This window comes from Beta vulgaris, chromosome 3 (genome assembly GCF_026745355.1).
Source record: "Beta vulgaris subsp. vulgaris cultivar EL10 chromosome 3, EL10.2, whole genome shotgun sequence".
In the NCBI taxonomy this organism is placed as follows: domain Eukaryota; kingdom Viridiplantae; phylum Streptophyta; class Magnoliopsida; order Caryophyllales; family Amaranthaceae; genus Beta; species Beta vulgaris.
Genome location: NC_079204.1, coordinates 2157528 through 2181362, shown reverse-complemented (window position 1 = coordinate 2181362; position 23835 = coordinate 2157528). Strand labels below are relative to the sequence as shown.

At 35.1% G+C, this 23835-nt stretch overlaps 1 protein-coding gene across 2 annotated transcripts; it reads right to left on the bottom strand.

The window, feature by feature from the left end:
* Positions 1–364: 364 nt before the first annotated feature.
* Positions 365–19380, bottom strand: LOC104888024 (protein EXPORTIN 1A). 2 transcript variants are annotated; one of them, XM_010672835.4, is made up of 32 exons: positions 18884–19380; positions 17904–18020; positions 13893–13985; positions 13659–13730; positions 13015–13122; positions 12842–12924; positions 11858–11996; positions 11696–11764; positions 11506–11583; positions 10295–10357; positions 10161–10205; positions 9755–9862; positions 9558–9656; positions 8970–9176; positions 8283–8342; positions 7815–7925; positions 7586–7683; positions 7215–7323; positions 6823–6888; positions 6586–6684; positions 6424–6504; positions 6239–6328; positions 5355–5440; positions 5135–5215; positions 4823–5005; positions 4520–4586; positions 3963–4073; positions 3437–3544; positions 3223–3360; positions 2240–2377; positions 2062–2166; positions 365–1054 (listed from the first exon to the last, which is right to left on the bottom strand). In XM_010672835.4, the coding sequence occupies exons 1-32, from the start codon at positions 18980–18982 to the stop codon at positions 932–934; spliced, it is 3234 nt and encodes a 1077-aa protein (XP_010671137.1). In that variant the 5' UTR covers positions 18983–19380; the 3' UTR covers positions 365–931. The 2 variants fall into 2 exon arrangements, with proteins under 2 accessions (XP_010671137.1, XP_010671138.1); XM_010672836.4 differs by having other exon boundaries at positions 8970–9173; positions 18884–19379.
* Between the last annotated feature and the right edge of the window lie 4455 nt (positions 19381–23835).

Genomic DNA, 23835 nt, shown 5'->3' with positions numbered 1-23835 from the left:
TTCCTCCATTTCATATCACTCGCTACACTTCTCAATTCACAAACTCCTAGGCAATTTTTGAAGAAGAGAGATAGAGAGTACAAAGAAAAGGGACCCATGTGAGAGGAGAGAGATAAAGAGAGTTTATTGCCCAAAAAGGAAATGTAGCAAATAATGTGAAACTTCCCACTATGAAAAGTATAGCGAGTATTATAAAATGGAAAAAGTATCTGGCAACAGCTTAAACTGATTCAAAACACCAACTATTTGCGACTGAGTACAGAATTTGAGAGAAAGAATAATACACACAAGCAACGAAATGCTTAATGCAAAAGCAAAACCGTATGTATATTATCGAAAAAACAAAATGGGGAGAAAGCAAAACTAATGCTTTAAATCACACTACTATATAACACCACATTTAGTAGAACAAAATTGTATGTATAGATCAAAGAACAATGCTCTTTGTGAATATCAATACACTAATTGTCTAATATAAACCCCCATTCCTAAGAGAGACCCCAAAAGAAAACTTTCTGCACAAACCAGCCAACGCAGTATTCCTTAACAATATATCATAACTACATCAAAAGATTGATGCCAGAAAGTCCAACTAAATTAAACACACCTCTAAACCCCCCAGATGAATACAAATTAACTGAATTTTTCTAGAAAAGCCCTTAAACGGCCCTGTATGTTCCTAAAAAAAACCTAAATACTCTACATCCAGCCAATTGATAATATAAGCCATCCACTCAGAAGAACCAAGGCTGCTCGTAGGGGCACCGTCATCATTCACAAGGGGAAAACAAGTACACTGTAGGAGTTGAGAACAAGAAAATGGTGGGTAATGCTCGCCAAAACCAGCCTCGTAAATCCTTTGTTATAAAAATTGGAGTGCCCCCAGAATTGAGTTAGAAACCAATCAAATTTGACTAGAATACTAGCCATCCTATGAATCCAACATTTCATCTTGGATTTCATTAGGAGCAATTAGCCCCGGAATGTTGAGCATTCTTTGACGTTCCCTCTCCCTTTGAGCAGCAGCCTCCTCTGCATAGAGGTCTTTGTTGTCCTATAGAAGACAAAAGAAACGATTACGTGTCCGTGCTGATAAAAAAGAGGCCTTCCATCCAAAAGAGGAAGATGGTAAGGGGAACCATATAAAAAAATTAAATAATTAAATGAACAAAGAGGACACCAACAAACAAATTATTTGGCAAATTATATTAGATCTCCACCACGAGAAATTTGTTTCTTTTGCAATAATTAATCAGATAATACTCCTTTCTCCAACCAATAATAGCACATCTTCCTTGTTTAAATGTCCCGAATAAATTTTCTCTTTCCTTTTAAGGAACTTGCAATATCTATTTCTTTCTCTCTACCTATTTTTACATTAGGCGTCACTTATAATACTATTCTTGATCTCTCTCTGCCTCTTTCTTAATTAGGTAATTTTAATCTGCGTGCCAAATCCAACTATGCAAATACGCTTCAGCAGAGTGAGTATTAATATACTGGCAGCAGTGCACGATAATAGAGAAACTGTCATCTAGCAGAAAAGAACATGATCCCAAGGAGCACACTGGAGTTGGCAAAAACCAGACTAGCACCTAGTTTGCCCAGATCAAGAGGGATTTGCCTATGTCTAGACCCCATGCCAAGCAGGGAATAGGGATACAAGCTAAAAAAACACTATTTGTTACAATGGGATTCTTCTCAATTAGATATATACTCCCTTTGTTTTTTTTATCGTTCTCACTTAGAATCTTGACACTATTCATACTTAGAGAGAATCTTCAATTTTTTTCAATTTGTAGGAAAAAAATATAGTCATGTGGGGTCTTGTTTGATTCATTTCAATTAGTACATTATTAATATTCAATCGTGATAATTTTTACTAATATATAATGAAAGATATTTAAGTTCAAAGATGTGCATTGGAAGATGTGCACAGGAAAGTGAGAAAGATAAAAAAAAAACAGAGGGAGTACCATCCAAATATGATGAAAATTGATAGCATAGATACTGCAGAAACATGGGAAGATCTAACTAGCCAAATTGAGGCTTTGATTTTACCTGAGCTGAAAACTCTTTCGATTGCACCAAGAAGTCCCGTATGTGATTCTTAAATGTGGAAAGATCACTCGTTGACTCGAACAGTCCATTGACAAATTGAGTAACCTAAAATCTTAAATTGTCAAACAAAGAAAAATCATGAGGTAATAACAGCTTTTTCACACATGATGGAGCATACCTCAGCAGGTGTCATGTTAGGAAACGATGTACTGAGCAGCTTTATGGTGTACTCACGAACAAATATCTCATTATTTGAATAAGGATAAGGGACTGTTGCCGCATCCCATAGAGGTTCAGTTATAGCACCAGATTGTACCTAAAAGTGGTAAAATTGTTTCCAATAGGATTAAGGTACAAACATTAGAATCAAAGAAAAACTATTTCAAATAGTATAGCTTATATCGCATAACTTCCAGCTATCACCCTCATATGCCCCAGAGATTGTCCTAAATAATCACGGTGATATGTGAAAAGTAACATATCACAGAGTATATTGTGTAATTTTGGGGAAAATAACAGGCATTTTTGGGACTTCCCGAAAAAATAGGAAGGGTGTTTTGGGTAGTAACGCTTTTTTCTAACAAATTACAACACTGGAGATGATATGCACTATTCACATATTACCGTGATTATTTCTTACTCTCTCTGTCCCCCAACCCCAGCCACACATTTTTATTGAAGAAAAGTCAATCAAGGATATTGTACTTTATCCAGCCCAGGATCTGAATACATCAGAGAACAAAATCATACCACTACTAGACAAATACGATTACCACGATATAGTAAACTGTAAGAGCCTAAGACTAAGGTACTACATTTAGCTTCTCAATAAAGACAAATATAATTTATGGGATCCACTATAGGTCTCTCACATGTTTTTATAATGAAACCCATTACAGTATGCAAAATGCACAAAGAGCCCGTCATATAACCAGAAAGTAAAAGTGCCAAGATACATAGATCTAATGGTAAGCTAAAAATGACAGGCATGCATTTGAATATTTAATGGCTCTCCCATAACTTAAAGACATATATATGACTTGGGTTTTTTCCTTGGATTTGCTGTAATATCAAAATATCCACCAGAGCACATGGGAACAAGACGCCAAACATGAATGAAATAAATCTTTCCAAACAGATAACAGAAGATAAATTGCCTACCAGGCAGAACAAATGTTGCAGGACCAACACATGCAACTTGAATCCAGGTTTGTGAAATGTGTCAGTCAGCACAGCAAATATTTCTTGCTCAATTGTTACGAAGTAAGTCCGGTAGAACTGATTACAGAACTCCGAAGTCTGCCAATAAAATTATACCATGAGCAAAGCGCACAAGAAGTCGCCATAACATAAAGAGTATAATGTATTATAGTACCTGAAAGTTCTTTAGCATTTCTAGCAGGAGGTTAAGCCCAGTTTCTGCAATATTTCTTTCAGTGTGACGGAATGCCCAGATAATCGAGTCCATAACAAGTTTCAATTGCTGTATACAAAAGCATGTTGTAATGAGATACGCATATATAAATGTGTCTTTTTGTTCTTCCTCGGTGCGTTATACATAGATCCCAAAATGCAAATTATAATCATTACTTTCTCTAATTACATATTGTAGGATGCACGAAAAGTTCAATTTTAAGAAATACTCATCATAATGCTTCTGTTATATTGGTGAGAGTTTATGATTGAAAAATTGGCTCTATAATCAAGACAGGTTATTCAAGAAAAACAACTAGGGACAGGCAAAGTACATAAAAAGCGTAGACCTAACAGATATAGAACGATATATGGAAACAAGAGGAGAAATTTTTTTTGACAATAAATCTTCCGGAAAGACTTATACGTAAAATTTTCAAAAGGAAAATTTTACTTCTAGCATAGTTTACATATAGAAATAGAACAACCTGAGGAGACAACCGAATCAATGCAGCGAAACAGTGCGTAGCAATTGCCCGAAGTAATGAAAAGAACTTCAATCGATGCTCAGGGTAATCTTCAAAATTCTTTGTTATCATCTGCATCACACCATAATTTCAAGTTAGCTGGTACTAGTAAAGGAAGAAATCTAATGAAAAGCTCTCAATAATAGCAAGTGTAAAGCACACAGAAAGGCCACCATGCAGCAACATAAGCACTTTCTGAATAGAACAGCTCAGACAAAGGCCCATCAAGCAAGTAAAAGCAAGATGCTGGAAAAAAATCATAGAAGACAGCATACCCATTATCCACTGCTGTAGAGAAAAAGTCAACCAGCAGAATTCATAACAACATAAAGGTCAGTTTTAAGAGCCAGAAGCAGAAGTAACACTACTCTTATCTCAACGTTTCTCAGGTAAACAAGGTGTTTAGGATGCAGCACAAGCTTTAATTTATAATAAAAAGCAGAAGGTTATACTTGACACAATCTTCAAGTGTGGTAAATACATCAGCATAGTCCAATTACAGAAGTGGAACAGCTCACCTCCAAGGTGCATTGGAAGACAGCTTCAAAAATGCGAGGGACATCGTCAATCATTGCAGCCTTATACCTAATAGGAGATTTATAGAAGACCATTATAATCTAAATGAAACAAAAAAGGAGCGGTCACATGATACTCTCTCTGTCCCACATTACTCCTTACAGTTATTATAGCACGTAGTTATAGATAATAAGTTGTTTGGTTATCAACTGTTATTTTACTGGAAGGTAGATGTGATATGAGTCAAGGATAGAAACAAAAACGCATACACAGTTACACACCATAACCTTAAAGTAGGTTCTTACTTGTTAATTATGGTCGCAAAAAGAGACAGCACTTCAGACTCCCTAGCATCAGGCACATTCCTCGCATAATCCCCAAGAACAGGATCCATCATTGGGGGCACGAATTGTGTTCCAATATGTGGCTGATCCTCAGCCTTGTCCAAGAATGTTTCAATGAGTTTAAGAGTCTCTCGCTTCACCGATCTGTTTCAAACAGGAATATGCCAAGAAAAAACATCTATGTAAAAGCAAGCAAAAGCGAAAAAAAAGAAGAATGCTTAATAGTCGCGAAAAACCAGAAAACGAAATGTAAGTTACAGCAAAAGATCCTACCTCAAAAGCTTCACAAATGAAGTTTTTGATGCAAAAGGCCCACCACCAGCAATAGTATTTGATATAAGCTCGCTATACATTCTACAAAGACAACCAAAAGAAGGGGAAAGAGAGATAAAGAGAATGAGTGCTATATGTTAGTTTATGTCACAGACAAAAAGAGTTCATACGTATTAGAAACAGGGAAGGATGTAGCAAAAGAGATTTCATTTCAGTGTACCTGTACACATTAAGCATGTCCAAGAAGATCAATGAGATCTGCTGGAAGAAACAAGTACCAAGAGAGGTGGCGGCACTTGTATTTGTCTGACGAGGAAAATAAAACACGCAAATAAAGATTTCTCCATGAACTCTAGATCATCAATAAGTGTATTTTATGTATTAATATTACAGCAGTATGCTACTTATAAGCGGCGAAAGAAATAGTGAGCCATGGCACAACCTCAAAAAAAAAAAAAAAAAAAGCATGCAGTAAGTGACAACCAAACGGTAATCATGGTCAAAAACTTAATTCAGGACATTGCAGTAACTATTTCAGAACTAGTTCTCTGAATATTGTAGTTCAGTACTCCACATGCCACAGCCCTAAGATCCCAGCAATAGCATCTAACTGAGTAACAGCAATCTCATCAAACACATTTGTCATAAAAAAACCAAATCAATGTCATCCAGAATAAATCCTAAAATTCCTTCATTATCACGCCAACCAAAAAAAATAAGATAAAAGATACTATCTATCAATTACTATCCCACTTCAAACACACACACACAGAAAACAAAAACAAGAAAAAAAAATAGGAACTCACTAATAAGTTGATACCAACAACCCCTTTGGCCATTAAAGCAATCCAAGACAAAGAGAACATTTAAGCTTAAAAAAGGAAGTAATGAAACAGAAGCCACCAAGGTCAAAATAAAATTACTTTGATAACCAGAGCTGTGTCAAGCAATTTTTTTTCCACCCTTATTATGAGCAGGAAAGTGGAAAGAAGAAACAATTTAACTTGACCAAAGAAATATAACTTTGATACTAAGGATAAAACGGCCAACATATTTGTTCTGTCCCAGAATCTGTGGCATAAGTACATTCAGCAAGAAATCTACCTGTAAAATATTAAGCACTGCCCTAATAACATCAGCATCCTTGAGCACATCAACACTTTGGCGTGCCTGTCCAATGATTTCTGCCCATTTCTGTGCATCAACACGATAATCGTTATTCAAAATAAAAAAACCAGATGACACAGAAGTTCACCTCCCATAACAGTTGAGCATCAAAGGTTAACTACCTGATTGGGCAGATCCATTAAGCGCCGTAGAAATTCATCCCTTTTTTGTGGATCAGATTCTGCGCTGATCATATAACCAACCTAAAATAACATAAGAGTAATTGTTGTCACACAAATTGGATACCATCACATAAGATTATAGGTTACTAGACTAGGACATACAGCTTCATAGAACATATGAATCTGATGAGGCTCCAGGTCAGTAATTGTTGTTGGAAGGCCAGTAAGAAGTTCAGATACGAATGGCTCACTTTCCCCAACCTGTAGAACCAAGGGAAAATCTGCTTATAAGGTAAAAATCAAAGATCTAAAAAGAATACGAGGCCTAAAAGATAGTGGCAGAGAAAAAAAATCCGAAGGAAGAAGGTTCACAAGTCTTCATTCCTAATATGGTAATACCTGAACAATAACAAATTTACGTTTGCACTTCTGCACAATTTTCAAGAACGTATCACATGCCATGTCCTGAAACACAACCAGAAGAGATAAACATGTACATCTTTTATGGCCTGAAATTCAAATGACCAAATGCATCAAAGTCTAACAGAAAAAGTAACATCTTTTATGGCCCAAGAATTGAAGTGACCAAATACAACAAAGTCTATGAAAATTAACATTTAAAAGCAATTACCGCAATATTTATTGGACTTCCAGGATAATTTGATTTGACAGAAAACCTCTATCCTTCTAGTTTTAGTACAGAGTAAATGAATAGACCGATACATGTACAAAAAATGAATCAATGTCTAAGTAGTAATAGTTGACAATAAGGTAAGGCCAAAACAGCAAACCTGAACTCCTGGGTGTGTTTCATGCATGAACTCGAACAACTTATTGACAACAGTTTTCAGAAATTTCCAGTGTGCCCTCAGAAATCTTGGGTACTGCCCAACAACATACCTGCCAACCCCAACATCATCAAATAAATGGTGATAACCAGTCCTAAATCGGGAACTCAGCACTATGCACAACAGCAGGATAAAATTTCCAATCCTATGTCTATCTGAAGTGCATATACCATTAAAACTTGTATTGTACATGAGTTAAGAGTCTCGTTCAATGCTGCAAATTTCACATCATGCTATAACATGAAATTCTTGAAATTCTAGGAACTCGGATGGCAAAAGTAAGTTCAATGAATCAGCACAGCATGAAGCCTTACATGATATTACTTGCAATAACTGCTTTGTTATCTTTCCCTTTCGTAATTTCACATAAATTCAGCAAGTCCCGAATAACCATCACCAAAAACCTGTTCTCCTACAAAATGAGAAAAAACAAAGGAACATGAAAACTATTTCTAAGCTTATAACAGAATGGGCGACACTGAACAGCGTTAAAAGTTCAAATTCAAAACTGCAGATCAGAGATCCAAAAACAAGATAGAATACCTGCTCTTCCATCATTGATCCAGATATTGATCCTATTGCCCAGCACAAGGTATTCAAATTGTTCCATGACCAATCTTCACCATTCAGCTGCTTGCTTAATTTTTTAAGCATCTGTGATGAAACACAGGACATTTAGAACAATAGTAACTACTAATCAGTAAGTACTGACTGCATATTTTCAGCAAATTATTAGGAAAACAGATCCCCCAGTAACACTGCAAGATCACAGAGTACAGGAGGAGATGCGACTAACAACAAAACAGCTACTCAAATATTAAGCACGCACTCAATTATCTACCATCATAATCAATGACAACCATGAGATTTGGACAAGCTGCAGGTAAGAACTGGAAAGATCGGGACTCTACCTGACTAGTAGTCAAGTTCGCACATAAACCATTTACAAACAGACAAACAATAAAGACTGCAGAGTTTTTAATCATATAATACACTAAAGTAGTAGAATACCTGCTTCTCTGTATCATCATGGTCAAGATGTGTCAAATATATGAGTGTTTCCCTCATGATCTGCAAAGATGGAGCCTCAATCAGTCAGCAACTTTCTTGCTACGTATTTTGCGGAAAAAAAAGTAGTAAAAAAAAATCCAAACACACAACACCCCTCCCCGAATTAAAAGGGAACAAGACGTAACAGAAAGAATCAGTTTATACTTTCTAATGAGAAGTCGCATAATGTCTTACTATACGCAACATATACTAACCATGAAATACAAAAACCTTGTAACTGTTAAATTCTCAGGCAAGCTCAATAAAAAGTATCCGCACACGTCAGTAGTCAACAATGTGCTGGGAAACAGCAAGTCAGCAGATACCTTACATCTATAGCCATAAACTGTAAACATAAAATGTGAACCACTCCCACTGTAGCCGTAAAATGATGCAAAATCCTTGACATATTACGACAACACCTCAACTCAACAAAGAGGATTCGAGCAAATCTCCATTTCCTTTCATTTACTAATTTACTAATATGATCTACCATTAGAGTCAAACTACAAAGGGCTAAAGCCTCCATGACTAGAACCACCACAAAGTGCACCAGATATCATAATATATTTTACAGAATACATGACCCAACGGCTTGTTTGGAATAACTTAAGTGTACCATATATGACTTTAACTAAGATTCATCACCTTATACTGAACAAGAACATCATTGTCCTTCATAGTCTCACGAACAATATTTCCATTTTCGTCTTCAACTATCAGAACCTCTTCAGGCTTTGCCATTCGACAAATCATCAACAAACGTAACTTCGACATGGTGCCAGCATAGAGTTGCCGCCTGTGTAGGAGCTGAGAGCCCATACCATCGGCGATGGCAGGCAGAAATGGCATCTGCTAAGCATACATGTAAAGAAGAGGGGAGGAAAGTGAGATTACCATAATAATGGCAAATAAGTGAGCAATAAAAGTTTAATATAGGCATGAAAGGGGCACAGGAACACAGGATGCAGGTTAATATATACACAAAGCAAACAGCAAGAGAGCTGAATAAAGCAGCCGCCAAGGATGTGCACAATAAACAAAAACTCTCTGGAATGTATCTTTATATTAGTTAATTTATATTTACACACGTAAAATCTACCGAAACATTTGAAGAAACAGGAAAATCAACCACAATCAGCTATGTTAAACATCAGAAAAAACATACGGCACAGGAAGTTTCATGCTTAAATGCAAGAAATTCAAATAAAACACCAAATCTTCATAACGATTCACCTGCAGCCCCATCATATTTGCAACTGCCGCTGGATTATCCACGTTATGGTGTGCCTCAAACAACTCTAAGACTAAGGAGTTCCAGTAGTCCAAGCAAACCTGGTAACGTAAAACATTAGTGGTAACCAAACAATGAACAATAAACAATTATTGAGGCCCAGCAAGTATTAGCTGTGAAGAAATTTTACTGAACTCACCTTGAAAACCTCCGTATCATCTACATAAGAGATGTTAATAAGGTATTCAAGACCCATCAGGAGTGAAGCTATGCTCTCTTGAGAAGCTTCCAAAACTCTGATATGCGCCTGCAGGGCATAGGCATAGGCATAGGCATCGGTTAGATCAAATAGACATGATGTAGAGTTGTACAGAACATACAGATCATATAATTTGGCAACACAAACATAAAAAAAAAAGTCATAGCACAGTGGCACAAACATAGGGCGGGAAAAAATAACCCTAGACCAGGCAACAGCCTTGACAAGAGAAAGAGACACTAATCTGGCATCCAGAAAACATTAAATGGAACTCGCCATCGAATGCGCAGCATAGATTTATATCCAAAAGTAAGACAAACTCTAAAGAAGCCAACAATATACTTGCCTTGAAAAATGAAGTAAAAAACAGTGCCAAGTTCTGAATAAAAGCCTGAGAGAACACCATGAATGTAAGTTAGTTGCATGAAAATCAATTGTCAAACAATTCAAAAGAAAATCAAAAGCCGCAAGCAGATGCACCTGCTCGTCAGATGATCCATTTGCATAAGCATCAGGAATACTTGTCGTGGGAGGGAGGATAGCCTATAGATTCAACAGCAGAAGTCCATAAACACACAAAATTAGTAGCTGATGTCCCAGAATAACAATCCAGATTCTATTTTAGGATGTTCACGAACGTAGTTCACATCCGAAAAATGAATGCCAAAAAAGTCTTGATATGCATTAAGCCATAAACTTACTTAAAATAGTATACACAACAATTGACAGAAAATGAAATTGGATCTTTTTACACCGGAACTACAAAATAGGGCATCCAAATTGTTTCCCAGTAACCTTCCCATTTCTAAGGGTGACAACAAAATAAGGGCATGCAGAACGATGTCAAGCAGTTGTCACCAAAGCAAGAAGGTAACCACAACAACCATCAAATATGGCAGGGCAGAAAGAGACGGAAAAATAAAGCCGCGACACCAATGACCTTAGTTCACTCAAAAATTAGAAAGAGCAACTGCTGCTCCCAATAAAAATCAATGATCATGGCTCAAGCTACACATATACTGCGGGAAATGACAACCCAAAAGCTTCACGTGAAAATATATTCCCTCAGAATCCAATGGTTCCATTACTTCCAAGGGCACCATCAAAAGTCTAAACCAATTTCCATACTCCACTAGTCAACTTAATGTTTAGTATCTTCTTTCCATTCCACCAAAACCTCTTTTATTATCTGACGGAACAGCAGAGAGAGAGAGAGAGAGAGAGAGAGAGAGAGAAGCTCAGATGACATAAAGAAAGTACCCAACGGAAATGTAACTACAAGTCTACAATAGTCAAATTCTCCCTTAAGAACGTTAGGAACAACTCCCTCTGTACACTGGACATGACTCTCTTCAAAAGAAGGGAAATACATCTTGGATTTTAGATGGGACTGCTGAAGAAAGAAAGCAGTTGGCAATCAAAACCTCCTACCTGAGACGACTACTATTTACAAAACTTGAGAGAAAATAGGAGTATGTTACCCCTTATCTTCTTACCCCTAATCTTCTACTTTCTACTATTAGAGATACAAAACTTGAGAGAAAATAGGAGTATGTTACCCCTTATCTTCTTACCCCTAATCTTCTACTTTCTACTATTAGAGATACAGCGAGGGAAAAGGATTTGCACGCAATCAAATGTAGCCATTAAAATAGATGACCCAGCATTAGAATGGTATGATAGTATCTCACCTGTAGCTGAACCATGAATACATTGTACATCTTAACATATTGCGCATTGTAGAAGTCACCAAATGACAAGGCTGCAACCTGTGAGCATGTCAAAGAAAGATGGTCAGTCAGTCCTGAATCCACATACAGATACAATGATGCAGACACATACTGCAAATGCAAGACCTAAAAAAGTAAGCACTAATATTACCTCGGATAAGCACTGAAGGGTGAGATTCCGATATGCTGGCACGGAGAAGAATTTCAAGAGAGTTTCCAGCTTCAGCATTCAAGGAACAAAAGATGTTATAATTAGACAAACATAATGAAATGTAATCAAAAATTATCAGCAGATAAAGCAAATAGACCAGACCAGGGGAGATTCAAAAATATATCCCAAAGGAATCCATGAAAGGAACGCATGAAGTGTAGATAGCGTAGCCCGTATCAACTCAGTCCTCTGAGATGCTGATAGCACATACAGGCACAACTCATGAATAAGTTGAAACTCGCTGCAGCAATTGCAAGAAGAAAATAGTTAGAGCATATAGTAGGCTATTAGAATGTTAACCTCGTTGCGAGATGTGCTGCAAACAAATAACCGAAAAAATAGCAAGCAAAAGGATATGCAAGATGCTCATTCAACAATAGCACCACAACTACCCTATTCTCTCCCTCCCACCATTCACAAAGTATTACATTGGTCCATCACTAGTTCCATCCCCACATATTCTCTAACACGCCCAAACCCATGAACAAGACAGGTTATATTAGGCTCGTTGATGGTTGAGGTAGCAGAAAGTTGCACATCGGGAACCCAGGCGACGTTCTTGGATCATCAAAAGACCAAATATTGGTCATCACAAGCACCCTTTACCAGTTGACAACAATTGTACTAGTTTCTGAGGTATGTGTCCGTTCGGATATACCCTCTCTTTTTCTCTCTCTTGCTGTTGGAACTTGGTTGATGTTTGATGGTGGGAGGAAATGGCAAGGCCACAAGCTGGACCAGAGTTTGGTTATAACTTTGATTTCTCTCTCTGCCCTCTTGTAATTTGGTGGATGAACATGGTTCAAACATTAACAAGCCATGTAGTTTCTGCAGTTGTGTTGTTGAAAGTGGCGGTCACTGGTTTTCCACGTTTGTGCAACGGCGTGCTGAGACAGGCGATAACAAGGGTGGTAATGGTGATTGTGGGTCACCAGTAAGAGTTTATAATGGAATGAGAAAGAGTAACACAAACAAAGGATATTGAGTCTCTTAGTTCCCTTTCTTGCTTACCTCAAACCATAACTCACTACAACTCAATAGTGATGCTTTCATAAATTATGCATCCATACCCATTAGAAAGTTTACCTGTTCAAAGACTGCTTTAGTTCCTTAATCTTTTGTTGCGTCATTTCACCTCTTGAAAAATCAAAAACCTCCTCACTCAACAGCTGAAGAGAGCAACAAAAGGCATAAGTACATTTACATCGAGAGCCAGATTCACCAAAGATATAAACAAAGAATTCTTTCTAAATGTATACCTTTAATATGACCATGCAGTTCTCGCAAATTGTTTCACTGCTTTTAGCAGCACTTACAAGATCGGGAATGAAGCTTTGCCACCTAGCAGGCCAGTCATGCTTCAAAATCTGCAGATTTGAAAATATTAGCTTCCACAACATTGAAAGAACAATGTGAGGAACCAGATAAATCCACATCCTAGACAGTTAACCAAAAACAGGAAAATTCATCCATATCATAGCAACACAACTGACAAACAAAAAATAAAGAAGGGTTTACCAACCAGTGTAGAAGACTCTAACTACAGAAGAGAGCCCTGTAACAATCAATCATCCAAACATGATATGATATCTCATAACAGAGAAGCTCTTTTAACAGTCACCCAATATCTATTCTACTGTTGGAAAGCGCAGCAAGATTGACATTTTCTCACAAGTATCTTTTATAGAACAAAGTTACACTATGTGCAGGATCATTTGTCCCTACATATTCTAAGGTTAAACTAAAGATATTCAAAATATTGATCAGAACCCCTAAAAGTTAAAATCATAAGAGAGACTCCAAATCATCAGAAGTTATCCTTAATTTCCTTCCAATAAGACATCAATTCCCCAGGGTATGAGAACTGAAACCTTCACAGAATACAATGTAGAATCAATCATACCTGAACAAGTATGACATTTAATTTGTTGACATATAGCCTTTCCCGCCTGAAAGAAGCCTCGTCTCTTGAAAGCTTTAAAGTATAATTGACAAAAGCAGATTCTTATTAGTAACTACAAGCATAATGCCCAATGAACAAAAAGAAAAAGCAGAAGCTGAGGAATATACCCATGGAAATACAAAGAGCTTTTCTATGGATAGATAAATTAAAGCAGAAAGTTGATCAAAGCCACACCTGAACAATAACTTCAGAAATGTAATTTTTCATTCCATCTCGCTGTTCAGCAGGCAATGCATTCCATCGGTATTTAATGACACCTTCCAAAACCTGTCAGTACAGTGAACTTGCTACGTAAAACTAAAATACATCTAAACATGTTAGACAAAAAGAAGGTTCTGCCAGTATAAAACCAATAGGACAATTTTACAGTTCGATACCTGTACCTGAACTGTTTTCCAGCTTATCCATTCAAGCAAATTAGAAAACTAAAATTTAAACGTCATGAAGACATAGAGAACCACCTAGATACTCAGGTGCAACATATGAGACCCACTATTACTACCATTTATTGTCTTCTAAAGAGATCCCAAGAAGATCTATAGAACAACCTAGGATTCAGGTGCAACATAAATAACCTGCTATTATCATATATGGCTTGCCATTACTCAACCTTGATAAGACCATTTTTTTCAAAAGAATTCAGTTGATAAAAGATAAATAAAAATAAAAATAAAATAAAGCCAATGGAATCCAAATTAAACTACAAATCCATGCAAGAAATATAATATACTTCCTCCGTTTCAAAAAAGGTTGCAACATTTGACACTTGGGCATTATTTATCAACCAATTGATTTCTCTCACCACCATATTAGAATAATGTAGTCAAGTGAAATCTTGTTAGAGTTGTCTCAATGTGAGGGGATTCCAAATATCAACGTTTTATAGTGTTTTTACTTATACACAATTCGAGATATTAATGTCCAACGAAGCGTGTTGAATGCGTGAAAAAGCAAATGGTGCAACAATTTTGGAACAGAGAAAGTATGTTTTAGATTTCAATTGTAGTTACGATCACAATGAAGGTAGCAAGAGATGCGGACGGTTTACGGGTGTTGCAGCCTAATAGCACATTCACGCTAAGCGTAAAAAAACCTCTACAATATTTATTTATGTAAACTAAATCGTTTACAAGCCTCTCCACATTCAAACATAAGAAAAACCTACCAATATTTTCCTTGCACCCTTCCCTCACAACACACATCTTACCAGGTACATTACTTTTAACTCTTTATTTTGCACCTAAATCACTTCCAACTCTTCATTCATGTCAAGTACCCCTTATTGGACACTAATTACTCCAACATACTTATAAATTACATGCCAAGGACTACAACTTTCCATTGCATATCAATTATCTTCAACCGCATAGTAGACGAGAAAATATTTGATTACATGGAACATAGAGCAAAAGGTTATGTGATGTACCATGTACGATCATAAATGAGCTAAAAGAATCAACAATAATAACAAAAACTACCAAACAAGTCAATTTGAAATGTGAAAGTATGTACTTTTAAGTTTTAATATGATAACACATAGTAAGTCCTGTAAAATAAAAAAAATATTTCATGTCATTCCCGGGACCCCCGAGTCCAATTGTGAGAATAATGATCATGTGTCCAATGTATTGAGCACTATCAAATTGCTTAAATTTATTCCCAGACTTGTTACTCATATAATCGGTGTATGGATAACTTGGTCTGACACAGCTCTCCACCTATACTCTCTCCACATCATACAAGACTCAACCATAGATCAACAACCAAATTTCTCTTTATTGTCTTAAGACTAATCTAATAACACATCGGTGTAGTTATATATTAAGATCGCGGAACGGAACCAAACATAATGGAAAGGTATGACAAACCAGGCTCCTATCATGGATTTGAAGACAAATTGACTGCAATCTCACACTGAAACTTCGTCATAAATTTCTTGCCGAATCCACAGCAAGTAAAGTTATCCCCATCTTGATTCGTGCTTTATATTTAACTAGCCTTATATACACGCGATGCGTGCGTCAATTTTAAAATAGTGTCTTATATCCACTTAAAATGCAAATTTGAAATGGAAAAGGATTCTTAAATTGTTTTCTTTTGTAATTTTTTTTATTCCATTAGATCATTAAGGGTAATTTAGTATTTTTAACGGGGACACCAATTTCCTCCCTCCTTCCCTTATATAATAGAGATAATTGGTTCATATTGCTAGCCATACTGAAAACGGCCTTTTTATCTTCTGTTGAGACACCTTGTAAATCTCTTATTCACAAACCCGAGGTGCTAACATAGTCTCTTAGGTGAAATAAGAAATACTCAAATACTTGATTTTCCACTCACATACATCATATTGGCTAACACTATAATCTCCATTTCACTTCACCTCTTTTTCAGGTTGAAAAATTAGATAATCAGTAACATTCTCCCCACTTGATCCAGGTTATGATTAGTCCCAGTAAAATAAAAAGGCTATGCTGTGTGATGACAGCCAAGAGGACAAGATCAGCAGCCTTGGAGAAACCCTTGACCAACTGCTGCTCAATGAGTAACACAAGGGGCATTCTATGTATTGTTAAGTGTATGCTACAATTTCTTGGTCACCCGTTTAAGCTAAACTTGTGTGTGTGTGTGTGTGTGTGTAAAGGATGCATTAATCAGGAGCATATAGTGTGCAAGTAGGCATGTCTTATCATAAAAATGAATAGGATATATTTGAGTAGGAAAATAGTTGTTTCTTAATAAGTAGAGAAAGATACTCCCTCTGTTTGTTTGAGTTCATTATGTTTTCTGTTTTAGTATGTTCCTTTGACTTGGTTACACTTTCTTTCTCACCAACTCATAGTAATGATTTTTTACATTTATAGCCCTCCTCAGTCCTTACTCCGCATAAAAGTAACAACTTGTATCCAGTTGCACCCCCTCCTTACCCCAACATGAACCACTTGCACACACTCTCTCTCCCCCTCTCCCTCATCTTGCAAAAGTAATCGTAAGTCCGTAACTAGTCAGTAACCAACTCAAAAGAAGGGAGGGAGCATTAGTTTTAAAAATTATTTAGGTAAGAAAATCACCAAAGAAATAGTATTGTTTATGGAAACATATTATATTGATATGCAATTTGAAATATAAAAGACTTATATGGGAAAAAATTGTGTAGAAGTAAAAAATATTTATTATAAGAAAGTAACCTATTCGATATCGAGTAGGAATATCAACAGAAAAAAAATGTAATTGATAACCGTATAGCCATGAATCCAGTAATACATGAATCAAATAATTATGATTCCCGTGTCTTTAGAAACGGGTAATGAATAATGATATGCTAAATCAACATGTCATATATTGATACAGATACAAATTACACAGAATGATAGTAGGTGTGTCAAAAGAAGAAGAAGAATGTCACATAAGTAATCTTACTTTTCTTTCTTTTTTTGCCACATGCCATGTAAAGGAGGAAATTTTCGGAAGCATAGAATGCATGATCTAGAGTAATCAGTATGATCTAATGATTCTATTAAATTACTATTCCGATTTCCTAATTAAAGACCTAACACATTTTGGAAATTGAACAACCTCACGACAATTTCTAAAAAATCAGTTCATTTTAAAAGCTAAAACTAAATTATTTTGTTCTAACTAACAGCTGGACATAATTAGAATACTTAACAATCAAAATTTTAGAGCTAGTACAAGTACATTCAAGACAATTTTGCACAACCATTCTATCTAGACAAAGCTTCTTTTAACCGGATAATCACATTAACTGATGAGGAAGTAAAAGCATATTTTCACCCAAATGCTTACACAGTATAATGGAATTCTAGACACTCCCTTGAAGCAAACTCAAGCCAGCCCCTCCGTGCTCTGTTACGGTCACAATGTTGCTCATACTAATCACAGCTTCAGGTGTTACCTGATTCCCTAATTGCCATGTGAATTGCGAATTGAAACAAGCGAATTATGGTCGGTTTTGGTTTATTTTTGGCCCATTTTGGACGAATCGGCAAATTCAAAAGGCGAATTAGATAGTGAATTAGTAACACTTCATAGAAAATGCCAAAGACAACTCCGAAGTCTTAAAATAAGAAGAAGGATGACAACATGCAAACAAGTATTAAACAAAGAACCATAAGAAAGAACTCTTAGATAGAACGCCATACATCATAATATTAGTGGACTGACCTGTAACGCAAAGAATTTTGTATTTAAGTTTTGACTGTTCTGAAGAATGTGAACTACTTGGAGCCACATATCAGCATTGTTCTGCAATTCTCGTAGAATCTGGTCTGCTGCAGCCCTCTGTCAACATCACATAAGGGGAAAACATATCGTAAGGCTTTAGAAAAAGAATGCACCAAAAGCCTTTGACACCAATTTCTCTTCCTAGGGTCTAAAAGGAAAATCCCAGACGCAAAGGAATTGAAAACGGAGGAAGCTAGCTTCCCTTTTTTCTAAATTAGGCAGAGGAAGTCACAGGGTATGGAAGTCAAGAGTAATACCATAGCTCAGTCAAGAAGTAAACTTGCCATCATATATTACTTATTCTCAAACACACGTCAGCAATGCACAACATCAACAAGAACATAAAAGTTAAAACACTCATGAACGCTTTCAGCAATTAATCTCAGTACGATATGCTATATTTTCCAACTATGCACAACCAAAACCCTAAACTTATCCTTAAAACCCTAGGGCAATGTGCTTCTCACCAATCACCATGTAATTCCCCAGTGCACTTCTTAAATCATTCCCTATCAATTCAAAGTTCGCGAATTTCAAACCCAAAAAAAAAAAAAAAAAAAAAAACTCACCGTCTCTAAAATTTCACAAGGAAGCAATCAATTAACAAAATCGACAGCGAATTACTGAAAACAAACTACAACTACCTAATTCCAATATCCAACAATTCTACAAAATTAGCATACATAACAACACATTCACAACTCGACACAACACATACACCAAAATTAAGTACTCTCAAATACAATAACAACCAATGTACATCCATAAAACACAATAAATTAACAAAACATTCCTCAATTACAACTTCAAAAATCTCAAACAAACACGCACAACATTGCACTCACTCATCACTCTTTCGCGTAAAATCAAACAAAATGCTGCCAAAAAAAACAGTAAAAAAGCGAGTAAAAATCAGTCACCTCTTCTTTAGATCCAGTGCCATAGAAAGCGGCAACAGTAGCGTCAAGTAAAGGAACATCAATAGGCTGACTTAAATCCCGTAACTTCTCTGCCGCCATATTTGATGATCGGAAAAAGCTTCCGATAAACCCTAACCCTAGAAATTAGTCGACGAAATATAGTTGAGTGAACGAAAAACCCTAGAACTGCGAAGATTTTAGAGGAGAGAGAAAAAAAAGAAGAAGAGAAAGAGGGAAGACAGTAAAAAAAAGACAGCTTCAAATTGAAGCAGAGTTTTTAGAAGAAAACACTTTGAAAATTGAAATTGGTTTTACCTTTTTTTTTTTGTGTGGTATTAGTAGTGATAATAATTTTTGAGTTAGCGTTGATGTGAAGTTGAGGTACTTAGATAGGTTTTTTTTGGTTGTTTTGGAGAGAGAAAGTTCTAGAGAGGGAGTATAGAAGAGTAGGAGTGTAGTAGAGTAATTTAGGAGAGAGAAAATTTTGGGCCCAAATTTTATGTAATTTTTGATTGGGGGGGAAAAAGTGGAGTTTATATTCTTTTTAGTTATTTATACTTGGTACTTTGAATGTTCTTGTTTACTTTATGACTAGTTTGAAAAGTGGGTGTTTGGAATTAAATATTGGGAATTTTGGGATGTATTGGAGATACTTTATGTATGTATGTGTGTAGTAATAGAATCATATAAGTAGTGATGCAAATAACCGGACAACGCTACATCTACCCGATTGGTAGTTAACTCACTAGAAATAGAGTATTAAAAAATTATTTGAATCGATGAGTTGGATTCCACTATTTATTTATTGCTATTAGTAGTGGGTAGATAAAGTTTTTTTTCCAAATAACCCGATGTGTCTTGGGTAATAGGGATGTTTAATAAGTATTCGACAGATAAGGTTATTGGAGATACTTTATGTGTGTATGTGTATAGTGAGAGAATCATGTAAGTATTGATGCAAATAAGAATGGATTTTGAGTTTAGTGGTAAAGGTTTGGTCTCGTGATTTTAAGGTTATTGGATTAAATTTTATTGGGGGTTGTTTGGGGTGAGTTTTATGTTACTATTTAAGGAGTCTAACCTGCAAACATGGCTGATTATACTTGTGCAAAGTGTCAGTTTAGTAGGGTATTTCATCTTACCAATTTAAAAACAAATTGGCAAGTATAGTCTTTGATACTCTTCTCTTTTAATTTTGATACAATATATGGTATTAATTAGAAGAATGTGGATTCAATAAGTCTGCAATATTGTAAGTTTTTCCAATGTGACAATTATGTGGATGTACGGTTATAAAGGGTGTATAGTGTCATATGCTAGTAATGGGGAAGATTTTAGGGTTGGGGAAGAGATTTGTCAAATTAATAATAGAAGTAATCATTTCAGTAATATTGTAATCTCAATCTAATTGTTTTCTTTGAAGATTGTATTGTACAAAATAATCATAGTTACAATAAATTACTTCACCGTTTAGACAATAAAATACACTTTGTATGAATTGAGAGATTTGTGTTAGATTAGTAACTCGCTTTTTTTTCTAAAAGCGAGTAAATATGACAACACAATTGTCAAGTCATGGTAATGCATGTCACATCACTTCCAAAGAAGATTGTCGATGTGACGTCATTTTATGGATTAAAATATACACCACAAAGTGAGAACAGATACAAAAGGTTCTCTAATCATTGTTATTATTCTTATTAGAAGTTATTTTCTCTTGATTCATTTGGATACGCAACTTTTTGTAATATCCTTATCAATTAGTTACATATAATTGTTCTACAATTGGATTGTATATATTTTGGTCAATTTTAATGTTTTTTGGCAATCAATCACATGTGACCTAAAAAAATATATTTGTTTTAATTTGCAATGTATCATAATACGAAATTGACTTGTAAAAAACATAATTTCCATCAATGAATCGGATATCATACAATCTACCATAAGGTATAAATGAGGAGGTTGGTGTTTGTGAGAGTAATTAGAGTTAGTGAAAGTAGTAAAAGAGGTCTGCATAGATCAAGAATTTTGAGTAAGACTTGGCTATTGTGCAGAGCAAGTCAAGGGCAGTACGGGTCGATGACGGATCAACCCTTGGACCGTCACTCTAAATGAAGTTGTTATCGCGTCGTTTAATGCAAGTCGCAAGACAATAACAAACTGATGATACGCGGATCGACAACCGGGTAAGAATTTTGATAAACGAGCATAGGCAAATGTGAATATAATTGAATAAGAATCTATACATGTAGATATTTTTGCAATATTTAATTTATTTTTCAAAATCATTGGGATATTTTATCTAACCTATAATGACCATGTCCATCAAAGTCTTATACAATAAAAACCTTATAAATTTGTCTAACCTTATAGCCATTGAATGACCCTGTCCAAAAACCAAACCTAACTCTAAATAAGGGGTAAACGGAAAGGCAACAACACTAATGCAACACAAGTGGAGTAGTGGTAGTAGAGGTGTTAGCATGCTCTAGTGCGATGATTTATGGCACATTTGTAATATTTGGTTAGTGAACTTTGAATGGATTTATTGAGTGAGTTCACATAAATCTTTGTTAAAAAACAAAGGGTTGTTTTATGAAAATCGTATTCCTTTTGTTCCTTCTCCCAAATAAAAATTCTAAAGTGTAAGATTATAAAAAATGTAAAGTCTTGTTTACTTTTTAAAACCTAAAAAATGATATTGTTATAGGGTAAATCATCCCACCCCCATTGCGAAAAACAAGTTTTTATTTTGCAATAAGAATATGAGTATCTATCTACATCAACTTACTTTAGTGACATAAATAACTAATTTAATACATTATAAGCTATAAAATAACAGGTATCTGACATTCAATAAGCAATCTCATCGAGGCATAAAAAACATATTACCTCAAACCTCTTTGTTAAAAAGAAAAGTACATAAATATTACCTCAAACCTCTCTGTTAAAAAGAAAAGTACATAAACATTACCTCAAACCTCTCTGTTAAAAAGAAAAGTACATAAATATTTAAGATAATATCTTTCAAGACCAAATCTATATTGGTACACGAAAATAAGGTTATAAATTTAACTAGGAAACAACTATATGCAACCCTAAGGGATGTATATGAGAAGCTAAAAATGAAAATAAGTTGCATTAATTAATCATTTATTACATCGGTTGATGAAAAAAAAAAATCATAAATTCACAACTTATTTCCATTTTAAGTAGTGTATTTATGTCTTATATGCAACCCTAAGGACTGCATATAGCATAACTCATTTAACTATTAGAGGAGAATAAGTCAATTTCTTGGTCTTTCATGGAATATATAAACATTCAGCTTGAAAATAAGCCTCGTTGTTAAATAGACAATAAGAGGGCCTAAGTACCAACATAACATACAAACACTCGTTAGTACAGTTCATATACGTTATTGGAACATTTTTCTCGTATCAATTGCGAATTTATATTGCTTTGTTTGGAGGCTAAGAGCTATACTCATAAGATAGACTAGACTAATTAAAGATGTTTTGACATACATGTGGTTAAAATTGAGGTGTTGTGAACGATAAGTCACATGTTTGAATTTCCCTCCCCTTCTTTATACTTTGTACAACCTTTGTAACTCATATACATAAAAAAAATAGACTAGACTTATTACGAACACAGAATACTACTCCAAATAGCATGCATAGAATGAAATTGAGGTGAATTATGCATTGGACGCAAGTTTAATGATGAACATTAGCATGAAGTCAACACGAATAACTTGATCAACATGGAAGTTTACACGTTTTTTTATGGCGTTGTCGCGTTGATGATGAAAGACACTTGCTATATTAACTACATTTATGTCTTTATTGTTCCCATGTTGAAGGATCTGAGTTGAAATTTGCAAAACCTATACTAATATATTAAAAGACGTGCGTAAACCAGGAACGGTGTCACGTGGCGCTTTTTCTAAGGAGTTTTTAGTTCATGTAATTCATATACAATGAAAAAAAAATAGAAATTGCATATTATAGGTTTTGATCCCGTGACCTCAAGTTCATGTACTAAAGTTTTAACCACTAGACCAAATTGTATTTAGTGATATCATATCAAAGTACAATATTAATAAATAAAATTTTTCTTACCCGGACCTAATAACTAGTTGAATCAAACTAAAAGGTGTTGGAACTAAATTTAAAAGAATAGAATCTTATTGCTTATCTATACTAATATATTAAAAGATGTTCTTAAACATGGAACGATGACACGTGACATTCTTTCTGAAATCATTTTACTCCATGTATTCCAAATACAACAAGAAAAATCAAAAAGTGCATAGTGTAGGATTCCATCCCGTGACTTAAAGTTTATAGCTAAAGTTTTAACCATTAAATCAACTGATGTTTAGTGTTATCATTTCAAAGTAGTATATATAAATGAAATTTTTTCTTACCTGAGACACAACTTGAGCCTAATAACTAGTTTTGTATTAGAAAGTGTATCAATAGCACCTTTTCCCATGTGTCAGTACCAAAAGTTACTAAATTATAACTGTTTTCATCGATGTCGAGAAGTCTCTAGTCAGCTGCTTGATATTGTTTAGGGGTGTTCATGGGTGGTTAATCGTCCAGAAACAATATTTTGGTTCACTCTTTTTGCGAATCGTAATCATTTAGACCGACTATCGCTTAAGCGATTGCCCTTTTTTCGGTACGTTTTTCGGTTAACCATTAATCGTTATTTAAGTTATAATATTATGTTTTGCTTAATATGCATATATTTTAATATTATATATATTACAATATAAAGTGTATTATAAAGTAGATAATAAATCTATTGAAAAACATAACTAACACTAATAATTCACTCCATTTCTTAATTATAGTGATTATGTTAGTATTGTAACTTATCAACAAATATTAGAATTATTATAATTATTTGAAAATGTTTCACAATAATTAAATATAGAA

What these genes read in the sequence shown, in the direction of transcription:
- LOC104888024 (XM_010672835.4), bottom strand. Translation starts at nt 18,982, where the DNA reads ATGGCGGCAGAGAAGTTACGGGATTTAAGTCAGCCTATTGATGTTCCT. An exon ending in TTTGCGACCATAATTAACAA is followed by an intron (nt 4,587 to 4,822) that starts GTAAGAACCTAC and finishes ATCTCCTATTAG; the next exon opens with GTATAAGGCTGCAATGATTG. An exon ending in AAATGCTAAAGAACTTTCAG is followed by an intron (nt 3,361 to 3,436) that starts GTACTATAATAC and finishes TTTTATTGGCAG; the next exon opens with ACTTCGGAGTTCTGTAATCA.